Source organism: Trachurus trachurus (genome assembly GCF_905171665.1).
Source record: "Trachurus trachurus genome assembly, chromosome: 13".
NCBI lineage: Eukaryota > Metazoa > Chordata > Actinopteri > Carangiformes > Carangidae > Trachurus > Trachurus trachurus.
Window position 1 is genome coordinate 21,448,328 of NC_139892.1, and position 23,458 is coordinate 21,471,785.

A 23,458-nucleotide genomic window follows, 5' to 3' on the forward strand; every position below is an offset into this window, starting at 1 on the left:
TCGTGGGATGTGTGTCATATGGGACAAACAGCAGAGGACAAAACCCCGGTCCTCAAACAAGGCACTGATGTGTTTCACCGACACATCTGTTATTGGTCAGAATAAGAAACTATGGTCTGACTGCAGCAGAGTGCTGAGGGGAGCTAAAAGGTGTCAGCACACTAAGAGTTAAATCACTACACAAACTAAACTCTGTTACACTTATCAAACACCTGTCACGTTCTGCTGCAGCGACACATCTGTTCGCAGAGTGAAGGTCATACAGCTGTTTCTAAAACAAAAATATATCAGCTTTTCTCTGAGCATCTGTGCTCCTCAAGACATTTTACATAAGAACTTTTACAGGATGTGAATCCTGGTGAACGAGATACAAACATGTAAGAACAAGATGGATGTATATACGTATATCTTAATACATGAACTTAGACTATTATCCTGTTTACACATGGAGATAAACACACACACACACACGACATGATCAAGAGAACTTGTTCAACAAGTTTTGATCTTTTCCACATTATAAACAAAACTGAAATCCGACCACTTGGATTAAACGTGAACTAAAATCATTATGATGTCAATCTCAATTAAACACACTGAGTTCTGTTGTGAGGCAGCGCGACTGAAGGCAGTGACCGTTTTCTCAGTAATAAAATATATTTCCTGTTTGACACTGAGCAGAGTGGAGCTGAGGTCTGAACTGGCAGATATGTGATCGAGGGTACGTTTAAGGCAGAGTCTGATATATTTTGGTTTGTAAGTTTCATGTTCAATCATGATCCATGTGGTGCTGCACCAGAGTTGTGGAGCCGCTCCTCTGGTCCTGATCCTGGTACAGTATCGTCCATGTGTCCGGGAACTGATTGATTACAGCTGTTTGTTTCACCTCACTTCAAACTGACCTGGCACCAGCTGCTGATAAAAGGCCACACTCTTCCTGTGAACGTCACAGGGGTTTCACAGCAGAGGAGTCAAATTCAAGGAAAAGCATTCGATGACTATGTTGTTATGACGTTAACATGACACGGGAACGGGATCCAACACCGGGAACCAGCAGCGGATCAGTGTTCACAGAAAGCTCCACGGGATGAAAACGCTTGTGAGCTGTCGCTGCCGAATCTTCAGTCAACTCTTTGTCAACTTCGTCATCATAGGAGTTCAGGTGCAGAGTTCAGTCTAGAGTTCATCTCAACACATCAAAGATAAATCTAAAAAAAAAAAAAAGCTTCAGTCCAACTGAAATTTACAACACTAACAACATCTGGTCCCTGAAACATCTGGACTCTAGCCCCCTTAGGACTGACAGAGCGAGAGTGGGACACAGAGAAGGAGACTTTAACTTTAAACACTATTAACTATTGAAACAGTTATTCGTCACACAGAACAGATGATCCCAGCTGAGCATGAATGAATGTTAAGAAAAAAACAGACAAAAAAGCAGTTTTCTCCACTGGAGCGCAGAACTGCTTCCACTGTCCAAGCAACGTGAAATGCATCCAGTTTATCCACTGACTGATGATAAACATATTCAACATTTAGGACCAGCAGCAACACAATCTGTGCTCTCGACACCCTCCGCCTGCTTCCTTGAAATTCAGCAGGTCACGGACACACCTTTTCCTCACCAGCTATTTAGGACACCATGAGTCTGGGGTCCTCAGAGATAACCTCCCAACGGCCCACCACAGAACCCAGAGACTTTTCACGCTGTAACAAATCTAAAATATCTGATTGATATCTGTGTCCTGAAGTTGTGTAGTATTGGTTCCTCCAGAAGCCACATGCAGGGTGACACCAGCATCTCAGATATGACTCAAACCCCGCCACACCTCGTCTAACCTGAACAGGAACAGTGGTTTAGCCCATATGACAGCTGAGGGATAATAGTTTGACAGCCTTGCTCAAATCTCCCGGTTTAGGTTTTCAAAGTCGTCCTTAACCAGGTTCATTGTCACGCTGTTCACTTTTCACTGCAACCCTAAAGGAGGAGTGGGTGTCCTGCCTCACATCCGGCCCAGAGAACTGAAGTGGGGGAGAGGCTCAGGCGGAGGCAGTCCACTGAGGTGCACATGTCTGTTTGGACAGTGATTTAATATTGACATCATCGTCTGAATAAGCAGACTCTTACTGGCACAGAGACAGTCCTTTAAGTTTGTTCCTGATTCTACAGAATAATGGTTCTAGGTCCAAACTGTAGCGGACCAGAGAGGGGACAACCCTGTCTTATTCCCCTTTGGACTTGTAGAGGTCTGCTCAGCCCACTGCCCACTTTCACCACACAATTTGCACTGTTACATGACAATGCTATGAAAATCTCACTGAATCACTGAAACCAGTGATCAACCCTGTCACAATCTGGTTCCCTGCCCTGATCCAGCTTTGTCCACATGTGACAAACAAACTGTCTCTGGTGAAAGTTTCCAGGCTGCAAATAATCTCCAAATAACAGCACAAACTCTTTCTGTGTTAATGTGGCTGTGAACCTGCTGTTTGTTCAAGTAAACGTATGAAGGTGTGAGTTCTTACACGAAGGGAATATCAGCAGATTGTCAGTCACTGAAAACCAAATTTCAACCGTGTGTGCAGGATTTGTTTTTCATGGATGAACAGCTGGGATCATCTCACCTGTATCATCATGTCAATCTCTTAAAAACAATGACATCGTGGTGACACCTGTGTGAGGTGAGGGTGTCATATAGGTCCAGTGACCGTCTATAGAAAACTGCCTCGCCTTAAGCTCGTTCAGTTTGAGTCTTTGCTGCGGAGAAACAACAGCTGTTTTTAAAGCAGCTGTTCCTGGTCCAGAGGCCGCTGTCCCCATAGAGACAGATCTTAATACCAGCTCATCTGATCTGGATTCATCAGGTCCTCACTGTCTTTACGTTTTTATGGGTCAATTTCTCCACAGCTGATACTCCTCCTCAGAGCTTTGTAAAAAAATATATATAAAGGGAGCTGTTGGGACTGAATAATGAACAAACTGTTAAGGTGAAGGTCTTTTTAATGGTGTTTTCGTGCAGACGAGGACAGGCGTGTTGTCTCAGCCCACACTCTCCGTCACTTTATGGCTCGGTCCTCTGCAGACAGAACACCTAGACCTCCACCTTCAACATCCTGGATGCTGATTGGTTGGTCAGTGAGGTGACAAGGCACTAGTGGATCATCTGGTCTCACTGTGAGGACGTTTGGTTCGGTCTTTGGAGGGTGACCACTCAGCAGACAAAAAAAGGTCCAGGTCCAGTCGCAAAAAAAGTCTCTATGTATAATGTCAAGGACCCAGTTCTGGTTTAGGGTCAGAGGTCGGCACTCAGATGGGGTTGATGAGGTGGTCGATAGCAGCGGAGGTAGGAGAAGAACAGGCAGTGGCCACTACAACAACAAGAAGTTAGATCAGTGAACTGAGACCAGACCTGACAGAGGATAAAACATCTATGAAATTATTAACAGATATTATATACATTCAGATGTTGTATTAGTGAGTTTTTCATAGACCTGTGACTATAGTGAACTACATGGATATGTACTATTGTTTGCCTTACTATAAAATGTGTTGTATTATATATGTGTTACTTATTCTTTGTGCCTGGGCCCCTCTCAAAAAGCTCTTCAGCTTCCTAGGGTGTCCCGTTTCACATAATGTAAATGCAGCTGAATGTTTTCAGACTTGGTTTTTTTAAATAGATATGTGAATAACTAAATTAATGAATATGATTGGCTGATGATGCTGGTTGACTGACCTGGCAGCAGTCAGGCCTCGCTGGCACTGCTGTTCCTGTTCAGCTCTCTGATGCCCTGCAGGATCCTCTTCATGTGACCCACCTTCGTCACTCCCAGGTCCTAACACACACACACACACACACACACACACACACACACACACACACACACACACACACACACACACACACACACACACACACACACACACACACGCGATCAAATGAGCTCCAAAAATCACAGAACTGTCATTCCATCCCTCAGTTCACAATCGTCTCTCATACAGTGAGTCCTCCATGCAGCGTGTGATACCTTCAGGTCCCTCCTCTCCAGGTGGATAAGCTCAGCTCCGCGGACATCGTGTCCGATGAAGATGTCCTTGTACTCAGTGAGACAGAGGAAGTCCAGCCACGTCCCCACCTCCTCAGTCCCCCACTGGTGAACTAAGACACCGAAATGAAGAGAAACCAACAGGAAGTGGTTCAGACCGACAGGGAACAGACCGGCACGGAGAAACTACAGACAGAGACAGACAGGGAAGGAGAGAGCTCACCTGGCAGCGAGAGAGTTGCACACGTCTCCTTGTTCTTGTTGTTCTTGTCTTTCTTGAACTTAGGAACAAGACGAAACTTGGCACTGCGGCTGCGTTTGGAGAAGTCGATAAGAGGACCCTGAGACAGGCAGAGGGGACGGGGAGTTTTTAAACCAAACCTGTCAAATCCTGCAAATCTCAGTCCAGATCCTGCTTCAGGTTCAGTCTGACAAGTCCTGGTTTACCTCGTGGTCTGAAGGGTCGATGACGGGACACAGCCAGGGAACTTCAGCCAGACGACGGAGCTGCTGAGCCACAGAGTTCAGAGCTGCGTTCAACTGCTCCTGCTGAGGAGGATCCAGCTGCTGCAGACACACAGACACACAACGGTGAGGAGCAGGACCAGAGCAGAGGGAGGAGGAAAACCTGTGAGCCCAGAATCTACAGCAGAATACGTGAACTCAGTGACGGTGAGCGGTCCTGGTGTTGTGATTTAAAAGAATGACCACACAGTTTACTTTGTACACACACACACACACACACACACACACACACACACACACACACACATATAGAGACAGAGGTGACGTTACCATTGACATCTTTCCAGCCAGGAGCAGTTCAGTCTCACTGAGCAAAGCTTTGACGTTACTGACCATGTGAACCACCACACTGCAGCTCAGAGCCTGCACACAGACAAGAGACAAGAGGTCAGACCTCAGACAGCTCAGTAAAGACCAGGGCAGGACAGTAAAGACCAAACCCTTGTGTCTCGTACCCCAGAGCTCTTGGAGTTTGCGTAGACCACGTCCATGGCCTTTGAGCTGGCATTGACAGCGTGAGCCAGTTCCTGTTCCATACTGTGGTGAGACTGAGCAACCTCACGGATACTGAAGGGTCGAAGCAAAAACAGAAAGAATCATCATCATTATTATTATTATTATTATTATCAATATAGATACAAGAGAATCAGTAATGAACAAATATCCCACGGATTCTATAATAAAACTAAAGTCTGGTCTGAATTAAACAATTTAAAATACACTGATCTGTGGTGATGATGATGATGATGAAGATTGTCTGTGACACTTTGAGTTTTAACAACAAAGTTATTCTGACACCCCCCATATATACGCAAATCTTCCAGCAGATTCTGTCCCGTCAGTAAAATCATTTGATCAATTAATGGATCATCATAAGATAAACAATAACTGAATAGCTGATGAATCAGTCGTCGACCACCGTGTTTACCTGTGTATGAGCGCTCCCGCTGCCTGACCGAACTCACTGACGAGCGAGGCTTCTTCTGCGGAGACGATCTCTGGCTGAGAGGACAGGGGGGGCTGCGGGGGCTGCGGAGGGGGAGTCCGTGGAAACTCGCATTTCTGTTTGTCCTCCCATGACTTCAGGGTGCTCTCAAAAGCCTGAAACACACAAGATGTAAATTAAAAAAAAAAAACACTGTTGACTGATGAACCATTCTCGTTGTGAGCAGCTCAACTCTTTGACAGTGAGACGAGTCCCATGAGTTCTCTATGATGTAACGAAAAAATTTATTGAACTCAGCTGTCTCAAAATGAGTCAGACAGGTGGGGGCGGGTCCATCACACAGAAGAGTAAGACTTCAAATGATAAACACCTCTCTGTATTTCAGGGATGATGGACTAGTCTGGTTCTGGATCAACTAAACTGGACGATGAAGAGCCTCAGGCCTGAACCAAACAAACGCCCTTGAGTGCGGTAAGGCAAGGCAAGGCATCTTTATTTATATAGCGCATTTCATACCAAGGCAACTCAATGTGCTTTACATAAAGACAAAACATTAAAGAAAAAGAAGCATAAGACAGAATAAAAACAAACAAAACACTAAAAACAGAGTTAAAAGCAAGAGCAAATAAAAGTAAAAGAAAAAAAAAATAGATAAAGTTTTAAGTTCTCAGCTATAGGCATGTGAAAAGAGAAATGTTTTTAACCTGGATTTAAAAGTGCTTACAGTTGGGGCTGATCTCAGTTCTGCTGGTAGTTTGTTCCACTTGTGAGCAGCATAACAGCTAAATGCTGCTTCACCATGTCTAGTCTGAATTCTGAGCTCCACTATTTGACCTGAGTCAGTAGATCTCAGAGCTCTACTGGGTTTATATCCTACTAACATGTCATTCATGTATTCTGGACCTAAACCATTCAGTGATTTGTAAACCAGTAGCAGAACTTTAAAATCTATTCTGTAGCTGACTGGGAGCCAATGTAAGGTCTTAAGAACCGGGGTGATGTGATCTGATCTCTTTGTTCTGGTTAAAACTCGGTACTCACTCTGTCTCTGGTCAGGGTCTGGGTTCGGTTCTTGTGGATGATCTTTATGTATCCTGGAGGTTGGATCCACGCCTCCCCGTCCACCTGAACTGGAACACCTTCATCTCCGAGAATGGTGATCTTCACCATCCGACACTGGGGACAGAGAGACAGCGAGGAGACTGTGAGCCTGCTCCGATGGACAGACAGGTGTGTGGACAGAGACAAGACAGGAGGAGCAGTCAGGTTGGTGAGTATTTACCTGTGCAATGCGGTGGTGTTGCAGGTTGATGACTCGGGACACGGCCATCTGCATGCTGCCAAACACCGCCACCACCTCCAGGATTTTATCATCAAAGGACGGAGCAGTGAACGTCTGACGAGAGAAGGGAGAGACAGGAAGTGTTGTGACATCACAGACAGGTAGAGGAGGCAGGTGGCCGAGATGACGACAGGCTGGAGCTCATCTTACGTCATCCTCTTTGGTTCCTCCCCAGAAATTGGTTCCTCCTGCGTAACTTGGGATGTTCAACACCGCAATACCCTGTAGACTAGGGAGAGGGATGGGACGCCCATCACACTGCAAACACACACACACACACACAGCACTTTTACACACAGTTGTGTTGGAGTCCTGTCACATTGACAATTATTTAAATACAATTGATCGGCCTGTTACTTTTTATTCTAAACTGAGATCATAGAAAAGATCTAATCCGTACAGAGAAGTCAACACTGGTTGTTTCTGGGTGAGAGTGAACCTACTTTACTCCTACTACTGAACTTTCATTTGTGGTTAATGGTGTAAATCAAACCTCACCTCCAGTAAAACTCTCTGCTCCAGGTTCTTGTAGGTCCTGTGCAGCAGCTCTTTGGTTCCCAGAACGCCATACCACATCATGTTCTTTGTCCGGCTCCTGGAAATGTGAGTCATATGCGTAAGTGTTGAAGTGTTGAAGTCGGTCAAACAGAGAAGAGTTTTTAAAAGTGTTTCTTTCTGTATAAGAAGTAGACATGAAGATTGATTTGTTTGTTGCTGTACCTGCACTTTTCTGGATGTTCATCCCTCTTGTTGTTGAAGTCCAGAGAGATTTTTGCATCCAGTCCGATACCAAAGTAGTTATTCATGACACACTTCTCAGTGTAGCAGTCCCTACAGAGACAGACACACACTCTGGGGTTAATGTCAATCAAAAAGGTAAAGGACAATTTATACACACAGCAGCTGATGGTAAAAGCAAACTCATTTGAGTGAGCAGTGCTCAGATTTACAGTGTCACCCACAATGATGAAATATAAATAAACAACACAAGAAGACAAATGTTTGTCCATGTAGTTGTTTGAACCTGTTTGTATCAGTAATAGATCATTATATTCTCTAAAGCAGAACTGCCTCCTTTACAGGAGATGGGATTCATGCTTCATTCAAAACACATCTATCTCAATCAAATTAAGGGTAAAATTAGTTCTTACTTCATTTATGGTTTAAGTTAAACGTTTATAATCTAAACTGTAAGAAGACAGACTCACATGTTATCAGGGTCACAGCTGAAGGGGTCGGCGTTCACCAACAGTCGGCTGATCACAGAGCTGCTGGACAGCGAGCCTGAGATACCTGCTCTAAGACCTGCACACAGAGACGAACATCAGACCGCTGCAGTGATGGACACGTCGCACGATTTAAAACAGTTCTCGTCAAGTTCTTGGTGAATGAACCATTTTTCAGCATGTCTACAAATGCAACACCAGAAGAATCCAACATCAGTACTCGTATAGTCAGTGGCAGTTTCTCCGACCTTAGAGCTTCTTACCAGGATAGAGGATCTTCGCGTTGAGCATGGGCATGGTCTCTCTGCTTCCTGTCTGGACAGGAAGTGACGCTGAACTGCCCAATGACAGACTGCCTTTGCTGATCAGCTTCTCGCAGGGCGTCTTGCTGACTGAGGAGACAGTTACAGACAGGTTCACACCCCTGGACAAGACTGGACAAAGACAATCAGAAAGGTGACGTGACCTCAGATACACCGAGCTCGTCGTTCTTGGAAAGCACATGCACACATCATTTCCAGTTACTGGTCTAAGTTTCATGTTTGCATGATTAGTAGTATTATTGATGACAAACTGATTTCCTGTCCGTTGCACAAAAACCACGGATAGGAAGTTCATTCAGCTGTGAGTGACGGATCTAAACCTGTGACTGTCGGGTTATTACACTTATTGCAGCTGTTGACAGAGGTAGTGCAGCGTTTTTCACCTCTGCGTGTGTTGCGGTGTTTGCCACTGTAGGACGAGTGCAGGGACATCTTGTCCTCCTCCAGCTCTTCCTCCTCGTCCTCCTCCACCAGACCCTCCTCTTCCTCGGCGCGACTCAGGGAGAACACCTGCTGCTGCTGCTGGGTCTGTGCGTTCTGCTCGTCCACAGCTGGAGAACAGAGAACAGGGTTTAATGACCTCCCCCTCCCGAGACACTCTGTGTGTGTGCATGCGTGTGTGTGTGTGTGTGTGTGTGTGTGTGTGTGTGTGTGTGTGTGTGTGTGTGTGTGTGTGTGTGTGTGTGTGTGTGTGTGTGTGTGTGTGTGTGTGTGTGTGTGACGTCTGGAGGGTCTCTCAGACCTTTCTCGGTGTGTTCAATGATCTGTCTGATGGCTTTCTTCAGGCTGTTGGCTCTCAGCATCAGCTGCTCCCTGGGCTTGAAGAGGGCGGCGGACGAAGAGGAGGTGTTGGTGCGCGGGGAGCACTGGGCGGAGCAGGGTGGGGCGTGGACAGGAGGAGGGTGATGGAGAGGGGGAGGCAGCAGGACTCCCTCACCCTCCTCCTGCTCCTCGGCGATGGTGGGGGGAGGCACTGAAGGGAGGACGGTGGTGGCCTGAGACTCCTCGTTCAGAGTCTTCAGCAGAGAGTCCAGTTTCTCCTTCAGGATGCCACACTGAGACAGAAAACATGACTCGTCAGAAACAGAAAAGGACTCAACATAAGCATGACTCGTCAGCAACTGAAACATGACTCGTCAGAAACAGAAACATGACTCATCAGAAACAGAAAAGGACTCAAAATAAGCAGAAACATGACTCGTCAGCAACTGAAACATGACACGATTTAAGACAAACATTTAACACTGACTCAACAGTATAAATTCAGACGACAGAGTGCTGTACCTTCTTGGCCATGGCCTCCGACTCCTCTGAACTCTCTGTGTTCTTCTCGTAAGCCTTTCCAACACGAGCCACAAAGTCCTTAACCGTCTCACACAAAACCCTGAATATAAGGACACGCACACACACACACAGATGTCAATTAACAAACTAGGCATAAAAAGATGAAGAGTACAAGCAGATTGACCACAACAGTTGGTCTTACTTGGCGGAGGAGATGACAACAGAGTGCTGGTCTGAGGTCAGGATCTTGGACAGGTGAGCAGCCACTGAGTCCTCATATGTGAGGATCTGCTGGACCTGGATGAGAAGACACGAACACCAGGGTCAGGACAGTCTGGGAAGGTTTAAAACATCTTCCTTATTCATACCCAGGTTGACTATTTCTCTTCTCTTTTGTTTTTAAAATGTTGTATAAACTATGTTAACGTCAGACGCTGGGTGCCGGTCTCTGTGTTCGTGCACGTTAAACCACTGAGTGAGACTCTGAGGGACAAACTGGATCCAAGTTACAGGAGCTGAATGAATCATGACACATCTGTTATTTCCAACACTTTTCAGCATCCTCACTGCACTCTGAAAACATGATGTCATTTCCTGTTACCTCAGAGTCATCGCTGCAGTCCTCAGTGACAGTGGAGGCAGAGTGTTGCCGTGGGAACTTGGTCTCATAGACCATGATGCTCCACCTGCAGCAGGAGGAGATAAAAAAACAAATACAGTTTTTAGGGCTCAATGTGAAGGTTACTAGTCTTGATGTGGCACCATCATTTAACCAGTGTGACCTCACATTACCTGTCTAACATCTTGGTGCTGGCTCGCTCCAGTTTCTCCAATATCTGAGGCAGCTGAGTGTCGTCGTCACAGGCTGAACCCCAACCCAGAACCCGAGCCAGATCGTTCCCTGTCCCCAGAGGGAGAACGCCCAGCTGACACTGAAACAGACAGAGACACACGTTTAAACTCACACGTTACAGTGCTGAGCCATATTTCCTGTCATTTTAAGTGTTTTGTGCACATCACAGATTATTAATCTTTACACAAGGTTTAGACTATTTAGGATTAAGTATGAGTGTATACATTATATATTTATATAATATATAAATATATAATGTATACACTGCTGTCACATCTGCTTTTAGACAATTAAATATATTATATTGAATTGTCTAAAAGCAGATGTGACAGCTTCTCAGACTGTCCAACCACCAGGACACTGAGGATCTTTGGAGGTCAGACAAAACCAGAACAACTGCTACTATTTATAACTGAGAAATAACCCTGAAACTGTGCTAAGTTCACACAGAGCTGTGTTTTAACATTGCATCAAAAATCCTGTGAAACTCCAGATGATTCTAAGTGAAGTATGGCAGGACGGTGGCGGGGCAACAGGTGGTGCTGTTGAGGGAGCACAGACGTAGAGCTGAACCTTCTGGATCACAGAGCTCTGAGTCAGTGATTTATTTGTCTGTAGAGCGAGACTGTCAGGTGACCCAGCACTCACACTGACAGAGTCCTTTTCTGTCTCATCAAAGTGTAGTTACATGTGTAACCGTGTGAGGTCACAGTTACTCGTTCCATGTCGAACTGTTACAGACGGACTGACACTGTAATGGACATCAGGTGAGACAGGTGAGGAGGACAGGTGTGGGTGTGTCCTCTGGATCTGGATCATGTCACGTTCAACTGTTAAATTTCTCTCTTACAACCTAAAGTATCAAACCGTGTGTGTGTGTGTGTGTGAGTGTGTACCTGCTTGTGTAGCGTTAAGGCATCGATCTCTGACAGCACCCACCCGACGCTGCCATCTCCTCCACATACCAGGATCCTGAACGTATCAAACTTCTGGAACAGCCGCAGCCTGACACACACACACAGACAGATTATAATATAAGACAAGTTGTGGACTTTTTTTTTTTGCCTTTATTCAGATCAGACAGTGAGAGAAAGACAGGGAAGAGAGAGGGAGAGGATGATGCTGCAAAGGACCACAGGTTGGATATGAGCCCAGACACATTGACTTTGTCTCTCACCCCAGGTGTGGTCCTCCGTTCATCAGGTCAAACACCTGCGCTGGGTTCAGTAGCTGTTTGAAGCGTCGCAGGAACTTGACGCCCTGATTGTCTCCACTTTTGGAGTTGACGAACACCAGCAGAGGACTGGTGCAGGACGGAGGACACGACGCCTTCCAGAAACCTGAGGACACAGCAGTGGATCAGTGTTCACCTCAGTGTGAGCCGTTGACAGACTCGGATGTGCTGATGATGATGAGTGTGTTTGTCGGACGCCCACCGTCAGAGTCGATGCTGTTGAGCGCGGTCGGAGGTATGACGGACACTTTACACTGACCCAGAGGACACTTGGAGGACAGCTGCTCCTTGCAGCTCGAATGCACCTGGAGGACAGAAGGACAACTTGAGATAGAAATCATCACCTCTATCTACTACCTATATGTAAAAAAGACACTGAAAAAGAGACACATGAGATTTAAAATGGATTTTAAGTCAGGAAGCAAAGAGTGTAGCTCGGACAGACTCTGGTCTCTGTCTCTCATCAGAACCCACACGGAAAGAACCTATAGGTTTTAATATAGGTTTGAATATATGTGACATACATAAAATTGGCTGTTTTCATATATACGCATATATGCTAAAATATATGCAGCATATATGCACAGATAAACTGCATATAGATTTCATATATGTGCATATATCATATGCGCATATATCCTCATGAGGATATATGCGCATATATGAAACCTATTGCAGTTTATCTGTGCATATATGCTGCATATATGTTGCAAAACCTATAGGTTCTTTCCGTGTGGGAAGAGACAGAGAAACCCGTGACTCTCCAGTCCGTCCATCAGTCTCAGCTCACCATGGCTTTACACCACAGACACCTCCAGTCCTGAAGACGCAGGACGCTGCCACACGTTTTATCACAAATGTTGCATTTAGCTGAGACCGGGAGGTTCCCCTCCAACCACTGATGAGGCATTGACACCTGGGGAGAGAGAGTAGGGGTCAGGGGTCAAGGGTCAGAGGTCAGATGACACGGCTGAATTAGAAACAAATTATTGCTGTGAGTGTGTGACCTCACCCCGTCCTCGTCCTCAATGATGTCTTTCCCAATGGAAGCCAGTGTGGTCCACTTACAGTTGTTGGTCGCTCTGACTGCACAGCGTTTATGGGCCTTAAATTTACACACTGGAACAAACAAACACACACACACAACCCACGGTTTAATACTACAGTAGTTGTTGAGCACGCTGAGGGCAGACAAGCAAAAACAGATTCATCGAAGGAAAACATGACGGAAATAAATCTGTTTCTCCACAGGTGAGTCCAAACAGAGGTGTGTGTGTGTGTGTGTGTGTGTGTGTGTGTGTGTGTGTGTGTGTGTGTGTGTGTGTGTGTGTGTGTGTGTGCGTGTGCGTACCTTCACAGGACAGGCCATGAGATGTGACTCCAGACAGAGCCTCTCTGCAGACGTTGCAGTACGTGGGCCTGGCGTGAGAGCAGGCGTACCAGTTGTGCATCCCACTGAAGTGGTCCATGCTGTACTGGGTGGACTGGTGGAGAGAGCACACACACACACACACACACACACACACAGAGTCAGTGTGTGTGTGTTCCCGGGGCTACGACTGGTCTAACTGCTAACACCACAGACACACACACACACACCTCATAGTTTTGTCGGTTCTGGACGCTGCGCAGCGCTGCCATCCACTCCTCCATCTCCTTCCTGTTGTCTGCGCACAAAATCAGACGTCGACACGGGGTGATCACCTGCACACACACACACACACACACACAGAGGTTAGATTAACACTGAGTACTTGGCCCCTCATGTTTGTCAGAGTTATTTAAAACATGAAGCTGGTTCCTCTGAGCATATGACTGGAATAACACCACACGCACACGCTCACGCACACAGCGCGACTCAGTGTGTGTTGCATTTTCCAGAGAAACAGACGCGGATGTCCACTTCCTGTTCAGCTGCTCCACAATGAACCTTCTGTTCCCACATCGACAGGAATAGACCCAGATGCCCCCCTCCACCCCCCCACCACACACACACACACACACAGTTTTCTGCTCAGTGTCTCTAATGACACAAAAAACGTTGTTTTAGTTTGATGTTACGTTACACACTACATTTACTCTGAGAGCAGATGGTGTGTTTGAGGTTCTTGTACTGTAGCTGAGGCTGATTTTCTGCTCAAACAGATACCACTGAAGACTAATGTGTATATACATACATACGTATGAAATACGTATTATATGTATACGAGATAAACCTTTACACTTATTCATCTGTTTCATCTTTAAATACAGACTGAAGCAGGTTTCCTGTCTGGTTGGTACGGACTGACTTGAGTCTGGATTCCTGGTTAGATTAGACAATATCACTGGTCATTGTCATCATCATCATCATCATCATCATCGTTATTTGATTAGTTTGATCGGTCCAGATTCATCCTGCAGTAGGACAACGAGTTCAAAAGAGTCATAACAACTTTCTCCAGAGACCAGAAGAATCAGGAGTCCTGGTCCCACAGAGTCCAGGTCACAGCAGCGTGGACTCAGTCTCAGGTTCTCCAAGATGCGGGAACAAGCTACCTGAAGACAAGAAACCTGACCAACCGTGAGCAGCAGGTCAACTGGAGAGAGAACTGGAGCTGGTTTAAAGGTAGAGGAGGCTCACAGCAAATACTGGTCTGATGCAGGTGTTTATTAAACCTTAACTGAAGTTCAACAAAATAACAAACTGTCCTGGTTTTATTTTTGAAAGCATCTTCGTCGACCCTGTTGCTCAGACCTCAACATGCAGAGCTCTTAAGCATTAAACAGAGCAGGTTCAGGTCATGACGACTCCTGATATGTCTCTGCTGAAATCTAGTCTGCAGCCTTTTGGTTGTTTTTAGCTCAAGACTGTAACGTTCAATGTGTTTTTGTTTAGTTTTTTGTGCTAAAACACTTGATGACGTGTAGAGAGGAGCACTAGAAATAAAGCAGAGCTCAGACTCTGCTGTCCTCTAAAGTAGCTGCATCATTAGCTGATGAGGAGCCACTCAGTGTGTCAGTGTGTGTGTGTGTGTGTGTGTGTTTCAGAGTGAACCTGCAGGTAGCGTCACCTCCACCTGCAGCTCCTATCACATTAACCATAAACAAACAGATGATGGCGCTGAACTGGTGCGACTGGAAATAATGAGCAAATATTTAAAGAGCTTCATCTCTGAGCTCAGCATGTGACGGTCTGGAGCCGGAGGCCGGAGTCACCACTGTGATCCCTACGCACAAACACAACCACAGCCACACAAAGCTAGTACACACTGACTGACACACACACACACACACACTCTCTCTCTCTCTCTCTCCTGACTCCACCTCTCTGATTCAGCTGTGACTCTGCTGCTGTGATGGGTCACACTGACAACATGTCCAAAAAGATTTACAGGAAGGAACCAATGCAAAGTCATGTATTCTGAGACGCTCTCCCACTTACTGCATTTTAAAATTCACTGAGGTGGACGGTGACTCTCACTGTGTAGAGAAATATAGACGCTAGTTTCATCAATTAGACATAAAATGAGTCTGCAGTCATTTTAATGATCAGTTTAGCCTTCCACGTGTATTTCTAAAATAACAAATATGTGTTTTCCACTGCCAATTAAATATCAAAACCAGGAATCTCTCTCTTCCTCCATAAATGTCATTAAGAACATTTACTGGAAGTACAAGAACATACGTCTTACATCATCGTACTCACTTCACGTGGTGAGTTAGTCTGTAACAACCACAGGTGTGGAGAAGACTAAATCAATCCACACCTCTCAGCCAATCAGAATGAACAACAGCGATGGTGTAAAAGCCAGGTAACGGTAACTCCCTCCACATTCAATCAACAGACAGCAGTAAAATACAACTGAGAACTGAGATGAAATGTCATCACTGTGTCTTTAATTTGCTCCATCCAACCACTCGCTGGGTTTAGTGCAATCTGAGAAATGACCCTGAACAATCAGCGGTTGTCTACGTGACGCATTTCTGACGTCCGAGACACAGGCGACCTCTGACCTCCCTACGCTCACTCCACTCACCCGCTTTTAAAACTCCTGTTGAAACTCTCACTTCGTCTGAGGAACGTCCGTCTGAAGCTCAGCACCAACACAGAGACCACATTCTTGAGTCCTGAGACCACACACACACACGGGGTTCAAACTGGGATTGAAGTCACGGCTGATCCCTAAAAATCCACTTTGAAATCTGGTTTCGGGTCACTCGGTCCTGGTTCGAGTCCTGATCCAGGCAGAGTCCGGTCTCCAGAAGCTCTGGTTCTGGTCTTTAGTCCACTGTGATGGTCTGTCGCTCGTCTGCTGCTCTCTTTCTGCCTCTCCCTCTTGCTGCTCTTTAGCCCCTCCCACATCCTCTCGTATAAATCGACCTACTTCCTGTCTGTCGTCATGCCGACCCCCCTCTCTCCTCTGGAGAGGGGGAGGGGGATCATGAGGAGCAACACTGAGGAAGATGCCCCGAGATACAGTGAACGAACACACAGATGTGTGTAGTAGTATACATATATTCCCTATACTATCATACACACACAATGAGATGGATTTAATAAGAGCCGGTGAAAGCGTCATTCACATTTCCTATAAATACACTCAGTCACATGTTTACAGTTTGATGCAGCCTGACCATTGAAACACACACACACACACACACACACACACACACACACACACACACACACACACACACACACACACACACACACACACACACACACACACACACAGCCCCACCCTGCAGCTTAACAGCCCCCAGTCTCTATAAATACACATCAAAGTCAACTCTTCAGCCTCACTAACAGGAAGTGACAAAGTTTACCAAAATAAGACGAGGAGGAGGAGGAGGAGGAGGAGGGGGAAACTCTGAAGAACTTTTAAGTGTTGGATCCTTTCCTGAACTTTTCTCCTCCAAAAAACTGGGACTGAAAGAAGACGTCTCTAAAACCTTTGAGTGCAACATGAAACTGAAAACCTGATCTTAGTTATTTTGGTTTTTAAAGGAAAGTGTGAAATGTCTCCTGGTCCAGTGAGGCGTTCAGGGTCTGCGTGTTTCTATGTGAACACACAAGTTGTTTTCAGACTCACAGTGAAGCTGTTGTTGACGTTCTTGGTGCTGGACTCGGCGACGCTGGCGTCAGTCAGGTCCACCTCGTCAAAGATGATCGACTGGAGACAGAGACAAGACGCACACTTAGGAGTGAACCTGAAGACTGAACCCAGATCAGTCTGTCCTCTCGTTCAGGATTAATGGACAGGCAGTAACACACCAACAACATTCACATCAACATCCCCCTAAAACTTATCATACAATTATTTGTTTGATTGATTAAAGCTGGGGTAGGCAGGATTTATTCTGAAAACACGCCTATCTTTGACCAATCAAATCAGGAACCCCCAGACCAAAACAGATTTGATTGTTGATAGCTAAATAGGAAAACATAATTTTCTTTAAAATAAAGTTAATATTTTGTTTTTAAAACATATCCTGCCTACCCCAGCTCAAATTCTGTGATTGACATAAAATTTACTGCCAACTATTTTGGTCATTCTTTAAAATAGGCAAAAAGAGAACTGGCAACACTGTCTTCTTCTCCTGAAATAGAAAATATATTTATTCAAGGGCTACATATTAAAAAAGACAACGTTTCAAGCCACATATATTTCAAGAGACAACATATTGAGCGACTGGCTCATTGTCAGGTCAGTGATTCAAATCAAATCATTGACCTGACGAAGAGCCAGTCGCTCGAAACGTTGTCTTTTTTAATATGTAGCGCTTGAATGAATATATTTTCTATTTTGGGAGAAGAGAGTGTTGCCAGTTCTCTTTTTTTCAGACTCACCTACTGCATTTTGGATGTGTGAGCTTTTTTCTTTTTTACATTCTTATAAAATGCCAAACAGTTGATATGCAAGGTCACTTTATGCTGTTTTACATCTTTTATTGACAAACAGTGAGGATTGATGGGGAAAATAACCGGTGGATTAATCAATAATGAAAATAATCAATGAATCTGACTAAGCGGGGTGCCTGAGTCAGCGTCCTCTGCAGCGGACTGGGAGCAGTCACCTTGGCGGTCTGAGCGTAGTACAGAGTCCTCCCTCTCAGTTTGAAGTATCGTCTCTTCCAGCGCTGGAACGAGTTGGTCTGTTTCATCAGGTTTCCCTCCTTCAACACCGTCTGTAACACACGGGGGGTTCAACATGAGCCACAACACTGACACAGTTTAATCAACAGGAACCATTTCATCATTATTTATGAGCCGGTGTGTGTGAGTGTCTGTCTGTCTGTCAGGACCCTGTGTGAGTGAAGCAGCTCCACTGACTGACACCTTGTTACAAACCGAGTGTGTCAGTGGTAAAACTGAGTGAGACGTCTTCTCTAGAGATAACATCACATTCACAGCTTAAAACCACATCACAGTTTGTTGTTATGTAAAACATTGCAAGTGTTACTGGTGGTAACAACATGAGCGTGCACAAGCGTAGCCTGTTACACACGCTGCTTTTTTGCTGCTTTTGGTTAATTGTTCTTTGATCAGTTGTATTTTACTTCACGACAACATGTGGACTGTTAGACTTCTGGTGTTTTTGTTTGTCGTGGGGACAACTTTTTTTCAGCGTGGCGCGACGCAACAACTCCGCGCAGCCTGCATTGTTTACACCAGGGCTGCTTATATTTTAATAATAATATTTTTATTCATCTCTTTGATCATTTCCAACTTCTATTTTTTTGTTGATTTTTCTTTACTAGGCCTATATTCTGTTCTGCTTCTGATGTTGAAATTTTAAATTGTAAGCGCTTTGAGACTTGTTGATCAGGTGAAAAGCGCTCTATAAATTTAATAAAAATATAGGCTATATCTTAGTTTGAACTCATTTGCACAAGACGTGTTTCTGTTCAATTAATAAAGTGAACAACTTCACTGCAGGAGACAACTAAAACGTCTTTCTTATGATTAAACTGATATCAACAGACTGAGAGTGATCATCACCTGACAGGAGCTTTGATCACATGACAACAGGTGAAAACTACCGGTCAATGTTCAGTTTGACCAGTTGAACAAGTTTATAACAAGCTGTTTCCATCTGATCTTTAAGAACTCAGACTAGACTGTGACCATGTTTGCATTCAAACTGTTCAGATAACAACTCAAACCTGTTCAAACTTTGTTAATGATGAGATGAAACTGAGATAAAGCTCACACCAACGTACATCATTCTGCACCGTTTATATTCATATAGAGACAAACAAGCTCACACAGTCACACATTCACACCTCTCTGCATTTAAACAGTTCAGGAATTACTATGTGTTTCTACATTTTTAGTAGCGTGCAAGGAATTATCAATGGTGTTTTTATTCTGGTTTGTATGTGATCTGAAAACAAGTTTGATTTTGAGCTCAGATAAAACTGTTTTGAGGTGTTTGTTTTGCAAGAAGAGTCAGAGGTTTGGTGAAATAAGTTAGAGTAGTACGTAGTTTTGAGAAAAAAGCACAGGTTTCAATAAATGTTAGTGAAGAACTTTACTTAGGTGTAACGGTGATTCAGAGCTCAGTAACCAGCTCGCTCTCCTCTCCTCCCACATGACTCACTTCTCATGTTTTTGACTCTCACTGTGAAATCTCCCAAACAGGAGCTTTAAATAGAAACTGAGTGGCTCCGAGCAAAACTCTCTTCCTGTGACTCAAAACATCCACGTCAGTGTGAACCAGCTGCTGCTGCCTTCAGGGCCCGACAGAAATACGGGCATTCAGCACAAGAAACCGCCATCTCTCCACAATAACACTGGTGCTGTTGTCTTATCTGGAGATGATTTGCGGTATTGCACAACACTTCTCAGATTATTATAAAATAGAGTGTGTGAGGGAAATAAATCAACCACCATGGTATTATTTAAGTCTCTTTTTTTTTTATCAGTGAAAGCTTTTCAATTGTTTTTGATATAATCCTAAACTGATATTGACTATCACAATACAGACAAAACTAAACTGATTTCATCTGAAGTAAAAAAAAAAAAAAAAAAAAAAAAAACTGAAAATCTACTGAGAGAATTTACTTAATGAATACTATAATACCAGATTATTATTCACACTATGCAAGTCACTTCACAGACTGGTCGATCAACAGATACTCAACACTATTTAAGTGATTGATTCATCTTTTAAGGCCAGGATTTACGCTAGGATCAGTTTTTCAACTCGTTTTTACTTTTAACAATGTGATGCTAAAGTGTGTACACAAACATAATTGACAAAATCATTGATAATGACAACACTTGTTTGTTTGAGTCCAAAATAATGAATTTTATTTTGTATTATAGATTTGAATTGACACATTCAAAGCAGCCTTGTGAATGCAGTTGAGAGAGTAAAGGCCTTCTTGGTTGTTTTCCACCTGGCTCTGTATCTGCTTATTCACTACAATTCCAAGCTTTTGCCGTGTCCTTAAAGGCAACACAATGCAGGTCCATGTCTCCTGTCAGAGACACACCAAGTGTATCAAAGTGAGTCTCACTTTAATCACTGTTTAATAAGAGATTTATATATGGGTAATATTGTCAAAGCAGCAGGAATTTCCATTTGTGTATGTTTCTTTGTCACTTGGTGTTTCACAAAACATAATTTAAGACAAAGACAGGGTGATTTATTATTTCTGTTAAAGAATAAATCTCATTATTCAAGGAATGGCTGACTGTGTAACACCAAAGACTGTGGTGGTCTGGAGGTTTTAGACTTTAGCTCTCCCACTTGAGGATTACGGAATATAAAAACAACAAAACAAGACAAGCATGTGTAATATTTCCCCCAATTATCTGTTTGATCCAGTTGATCATATCAACTCTCAACTAAAATGTTGATAACAACAACAAAAAATCCCCAATAGGAATAGGAAACATAATCATCAAGTACTGGCAGCTTGTTTACTGAGGTGAAAACATATTTTTTCTCTCCACAGAATGGAAACTTGACTGAACATGTTGTAGGTAGAAATTTTAATTATTTTGGAAAATCCCACACTCAAAGGTAAAGAGCCAAGCAAACTACACTGCAACAACACAGCACCACTTTAATCTGATTATTCACATAAAACAAACACATAACCAGGCTCAGTCTCCGTAGTTACCAACTCTCTGCTCTTATCACCTGGTAACGGTCGAACGCTCAGAGAGCAGGTGAACACGGAGCAGGGACCGTTACATCCCACGGAGCGGACGGACCGTTAGAAACCGTTAAAACACAACAAACCGCTACACAACAGAACCAAACCGAGCCCTCTGAGCTCTACCACCGGCCGGAGAAAGAGCTCTCTCTCCGGCCTCAACTTAACCGTCCTCCCCGCTGTGTAGCCCTCCTCTGGAGGGGGAGGGCGGCGGTGGGAAACAGCGGGGCTCATCGGGCCTGAGGACCTCCGGTTAGCAGGAGCTAGTTAGCCGGAGTTAGCCTAGCTTTTCCATGACAACCCGGGATATAATATATTATGTATTTATTAACTGTGTCCGGGCTAAACTTTACCCCGAGGCCACAGTCTGCTTTTTGTTTCTTTTAAGTTACTCGGGGAACTTGAAGCCACACTTTATGGCAGAAGAGACACAAGTTTAGACCCGAGTCTTCACACGATACATGTCTCCTCTGTAGTTTTGAACCTGGACATCAGACTCAGCTCAGAGTTTTATTTTACTTCTCTTCATGTCATTTAGTGGGAGTGTAGTTCAGCAGCTGTGTGACTCTGACCCACAACGATGAGCTCGATGGACTGAGGCTCCAAAAACTCCGCTCAAATCACTTACGATTTTAATTTTACACAGCTAATTAAAAAAAAAAAAAAGTAAAGTAAAAAAAACAAAAACAAATTCAAACCAAAGAGTGAAGAAGATCAAAGTTCAGACACATCCACTATTTCAACTCGGGGGGGATTCATCACATCCACCAAAGCTGCAGCTCTGATTTTCAGTCGCATGCCTCTGATTTTAAATATTTTCACTGGTTAAAAGAGGATGTGATTAAAGGTGTCACTCATAAGTTAACTTGTTACAAAAACAACTCCTCGGTCTGGTCTTTATATGCCGTTTTTTAAAAAGCGGATCCTTATTATGCGTACATTGCCTTATCTGGTTTATAACACCAGATTTAATAGGTCCAAAAGTGAAAGTGTTACACTTTAGTAAAGGCTTTATGTGCATCGTCCGGTCCGTGGCTCACCGTGGTGTAGCCCGTGGCTGGATGTGGCCCACCGCCGCTGAATGAAAGCCGACACGGACCACAGATACAGCGGGTGGATACACGGCGGGATTTGGACGCCACTCACCTTGCTGCGGATCTGGCCGGACGTGGACACTTTTCGGATGAGTTTCTGCGGGGTTCCGGGCTCCTGCTCCGGCTCGCTGTCCGATGACTCGTCCGGGCACCGGGCCGCGGCGGACTCCGGTCCCCCTGCCTCCGCCATCCTGCCATCAGACCCCGGAGGAAGACCAGTACACGGAGCGCCCCCCAGCGGCGGACAGCGGCCAGCGCAGGGACAGCGTTCAGGGGCGACTACCGACCTCTGGTGGCCACACAGAGACATTACAACAAAACATTTACGCGAAAGCTAAAACACATTTCGTCAAAGCTTCTGTGCTTTTTTTTATCTGAGCTCAACATCTATTGAAGATCATACATAACAGTTTTTGTTCCTATTCTCTTTGTTTATACATCATTTTGATTATCCAATTGGGATTTTTAAATTTTAATATGCACAAATATAATTTTGATAATAACCTCAGAACAAACAAAGCTCTGTGCTGTGGACTCCCTGAGATCTCTGGGGGTCCTGACTGGGACCCAATGGATTGTAACTGTTATTCTTTATTGAAAATGGAATAAGAATTTAATGTTCTTGTTTTTAATGTTTATTTTTCTTGAATCTGAGTGTTAATGTTACAGTGCCAAAGTGGCCCAAACTAGCCCAAACTTTTCACCCTTTCCCTGTGAAGCAGAGGAGGCTCAGAGGGTCTGGCAGGGTCTCATAGTGTGTCAGGGTTTCACAAGCGGCTCAGAAGGTCTCAGATGGCCTCACAGGAGTCTCAAATGTAGGGTGCCAGCAGGATGTTTCTGAGGGTCGAGGTCAATAAGAGAGCAGCGAGATAAATCCCTTGGGAGAATGTAAGTCAGTACATTGTCCACTATGTGTGTGTCTTCAGAAACAGGTCAGTAGAGGGGTGTAGGCTTCCAGATTAGGTTCTCTCTAGGATCCAGTTTCACCAACAAGAAAAAGGGAAAGTTACAAACAGCATACACACACACACACATGTCTCTGCTGTGACACTTTCCTTTCCTCTGGGATCAGTACGATTACATCTTAACATCCTAGCTTATGTAACAGGTCGACAGGCCCATGAGAAGATTATGACGCTTTTCATTAAAGAGTTGTAAACTGACTGTATAGGAGATGAGAGCTCAGCCTATTCCTTCTGATAATCATGATCAAGTAGGCTATGGTTGCAGTCTTTCCCATGCCATGAACATCTTCTTGGTCTTACCCACATTCTGCTCAAAACAAAAGTCATCACAGGAACTCATTGAAGATGGGCCCGTAACCCTGTTTTGGGTCTAAGAGCAGAAAGAGGAGCATTGGATTGGATTGTCCTTTTACTGTCTAGCACTGTCTGTGTTACCCCTGCAGGGTTAAGAGGACCTCCATCATCC

The 23,458-nt window shown here is 44.5% G+C and overlaps 1 protein-coding gene across 3 annotated transcripts; it reads right to left on the reverse strand.

Annotated features, from left to right (window-relative positions):
* Positions 1-3,234: 3,234 nt before the first annotated feature.
* dgkd (diacylglycerol kinase delta) lies at positions 3,235-22,229 on the reverse strand. 3 transcript variants are annotated; one of them, XM_083985272.1, is made up of 31 exons: positions 22,080-22,229; positions 17,841-17,951; positions 16,856-16,936; positions 13,380-13,484; positions 13,132-13,264; positions 12,793-12,899; positions 12,571-12,696; positions 11,983-12,085; positions 11,724-11,886; positions 11,443-11,551; positions 10,486-10,625; positions 10,295-10,379; positions 9,896-9,990; positions 9,694-9,793; positions 9,152-9,464; positions 8,793-8,960; positions 8,350-8,478; positions 8,069-8,165; positions 7,581-7,691; positions 7,359-7,455; positions 7,011-7,118; positions 6,801-6,914; positions 6,560-6,694; positions 5,501-5,673; positions 5,028-5,139; positions 4,843-4,935; positions 4,495-4,614; positions 4,271-4,388; positions 4,030-4,160; positions 3,738-3,837; positions 3,235-3,369 (listed from the first exon to the last, which is right to left on the reverse strand). In XM_083985272.1, the coding sequence occupies exons 1-30, from the start codon at positions 22,215-22,217 to the stop codon at positions 3,748-3,750; spliced, it is 3,705 nt and encodes a 1,234-aa protein (XP_083841398.1). In that variant the 5' UTR covers positions 22,218-22,229; the 3' UTR covers positions 3,235-3,369; positions 3,738-3,747. The 3 variants fall into 3 exon arrangements, with proteins under 3 accessions (XP_083841398.1, XP_083841397.1, XP_083841399.1); XM_083985271.1 differs by having other exon boundaries at positions 8,350-8,520; XM_083985273.1 differs by lacking the exons at positions 16,856-16,936; positions 17,841-17,951; positions 22,080-22,229 and adding an exon at positions 15,800-16,085 and having other exon boundaries at positions 8,350-8,520.
* Between the last annotated feature and the right edge of the window lie 1,229 nt (positions 22,230-23,458).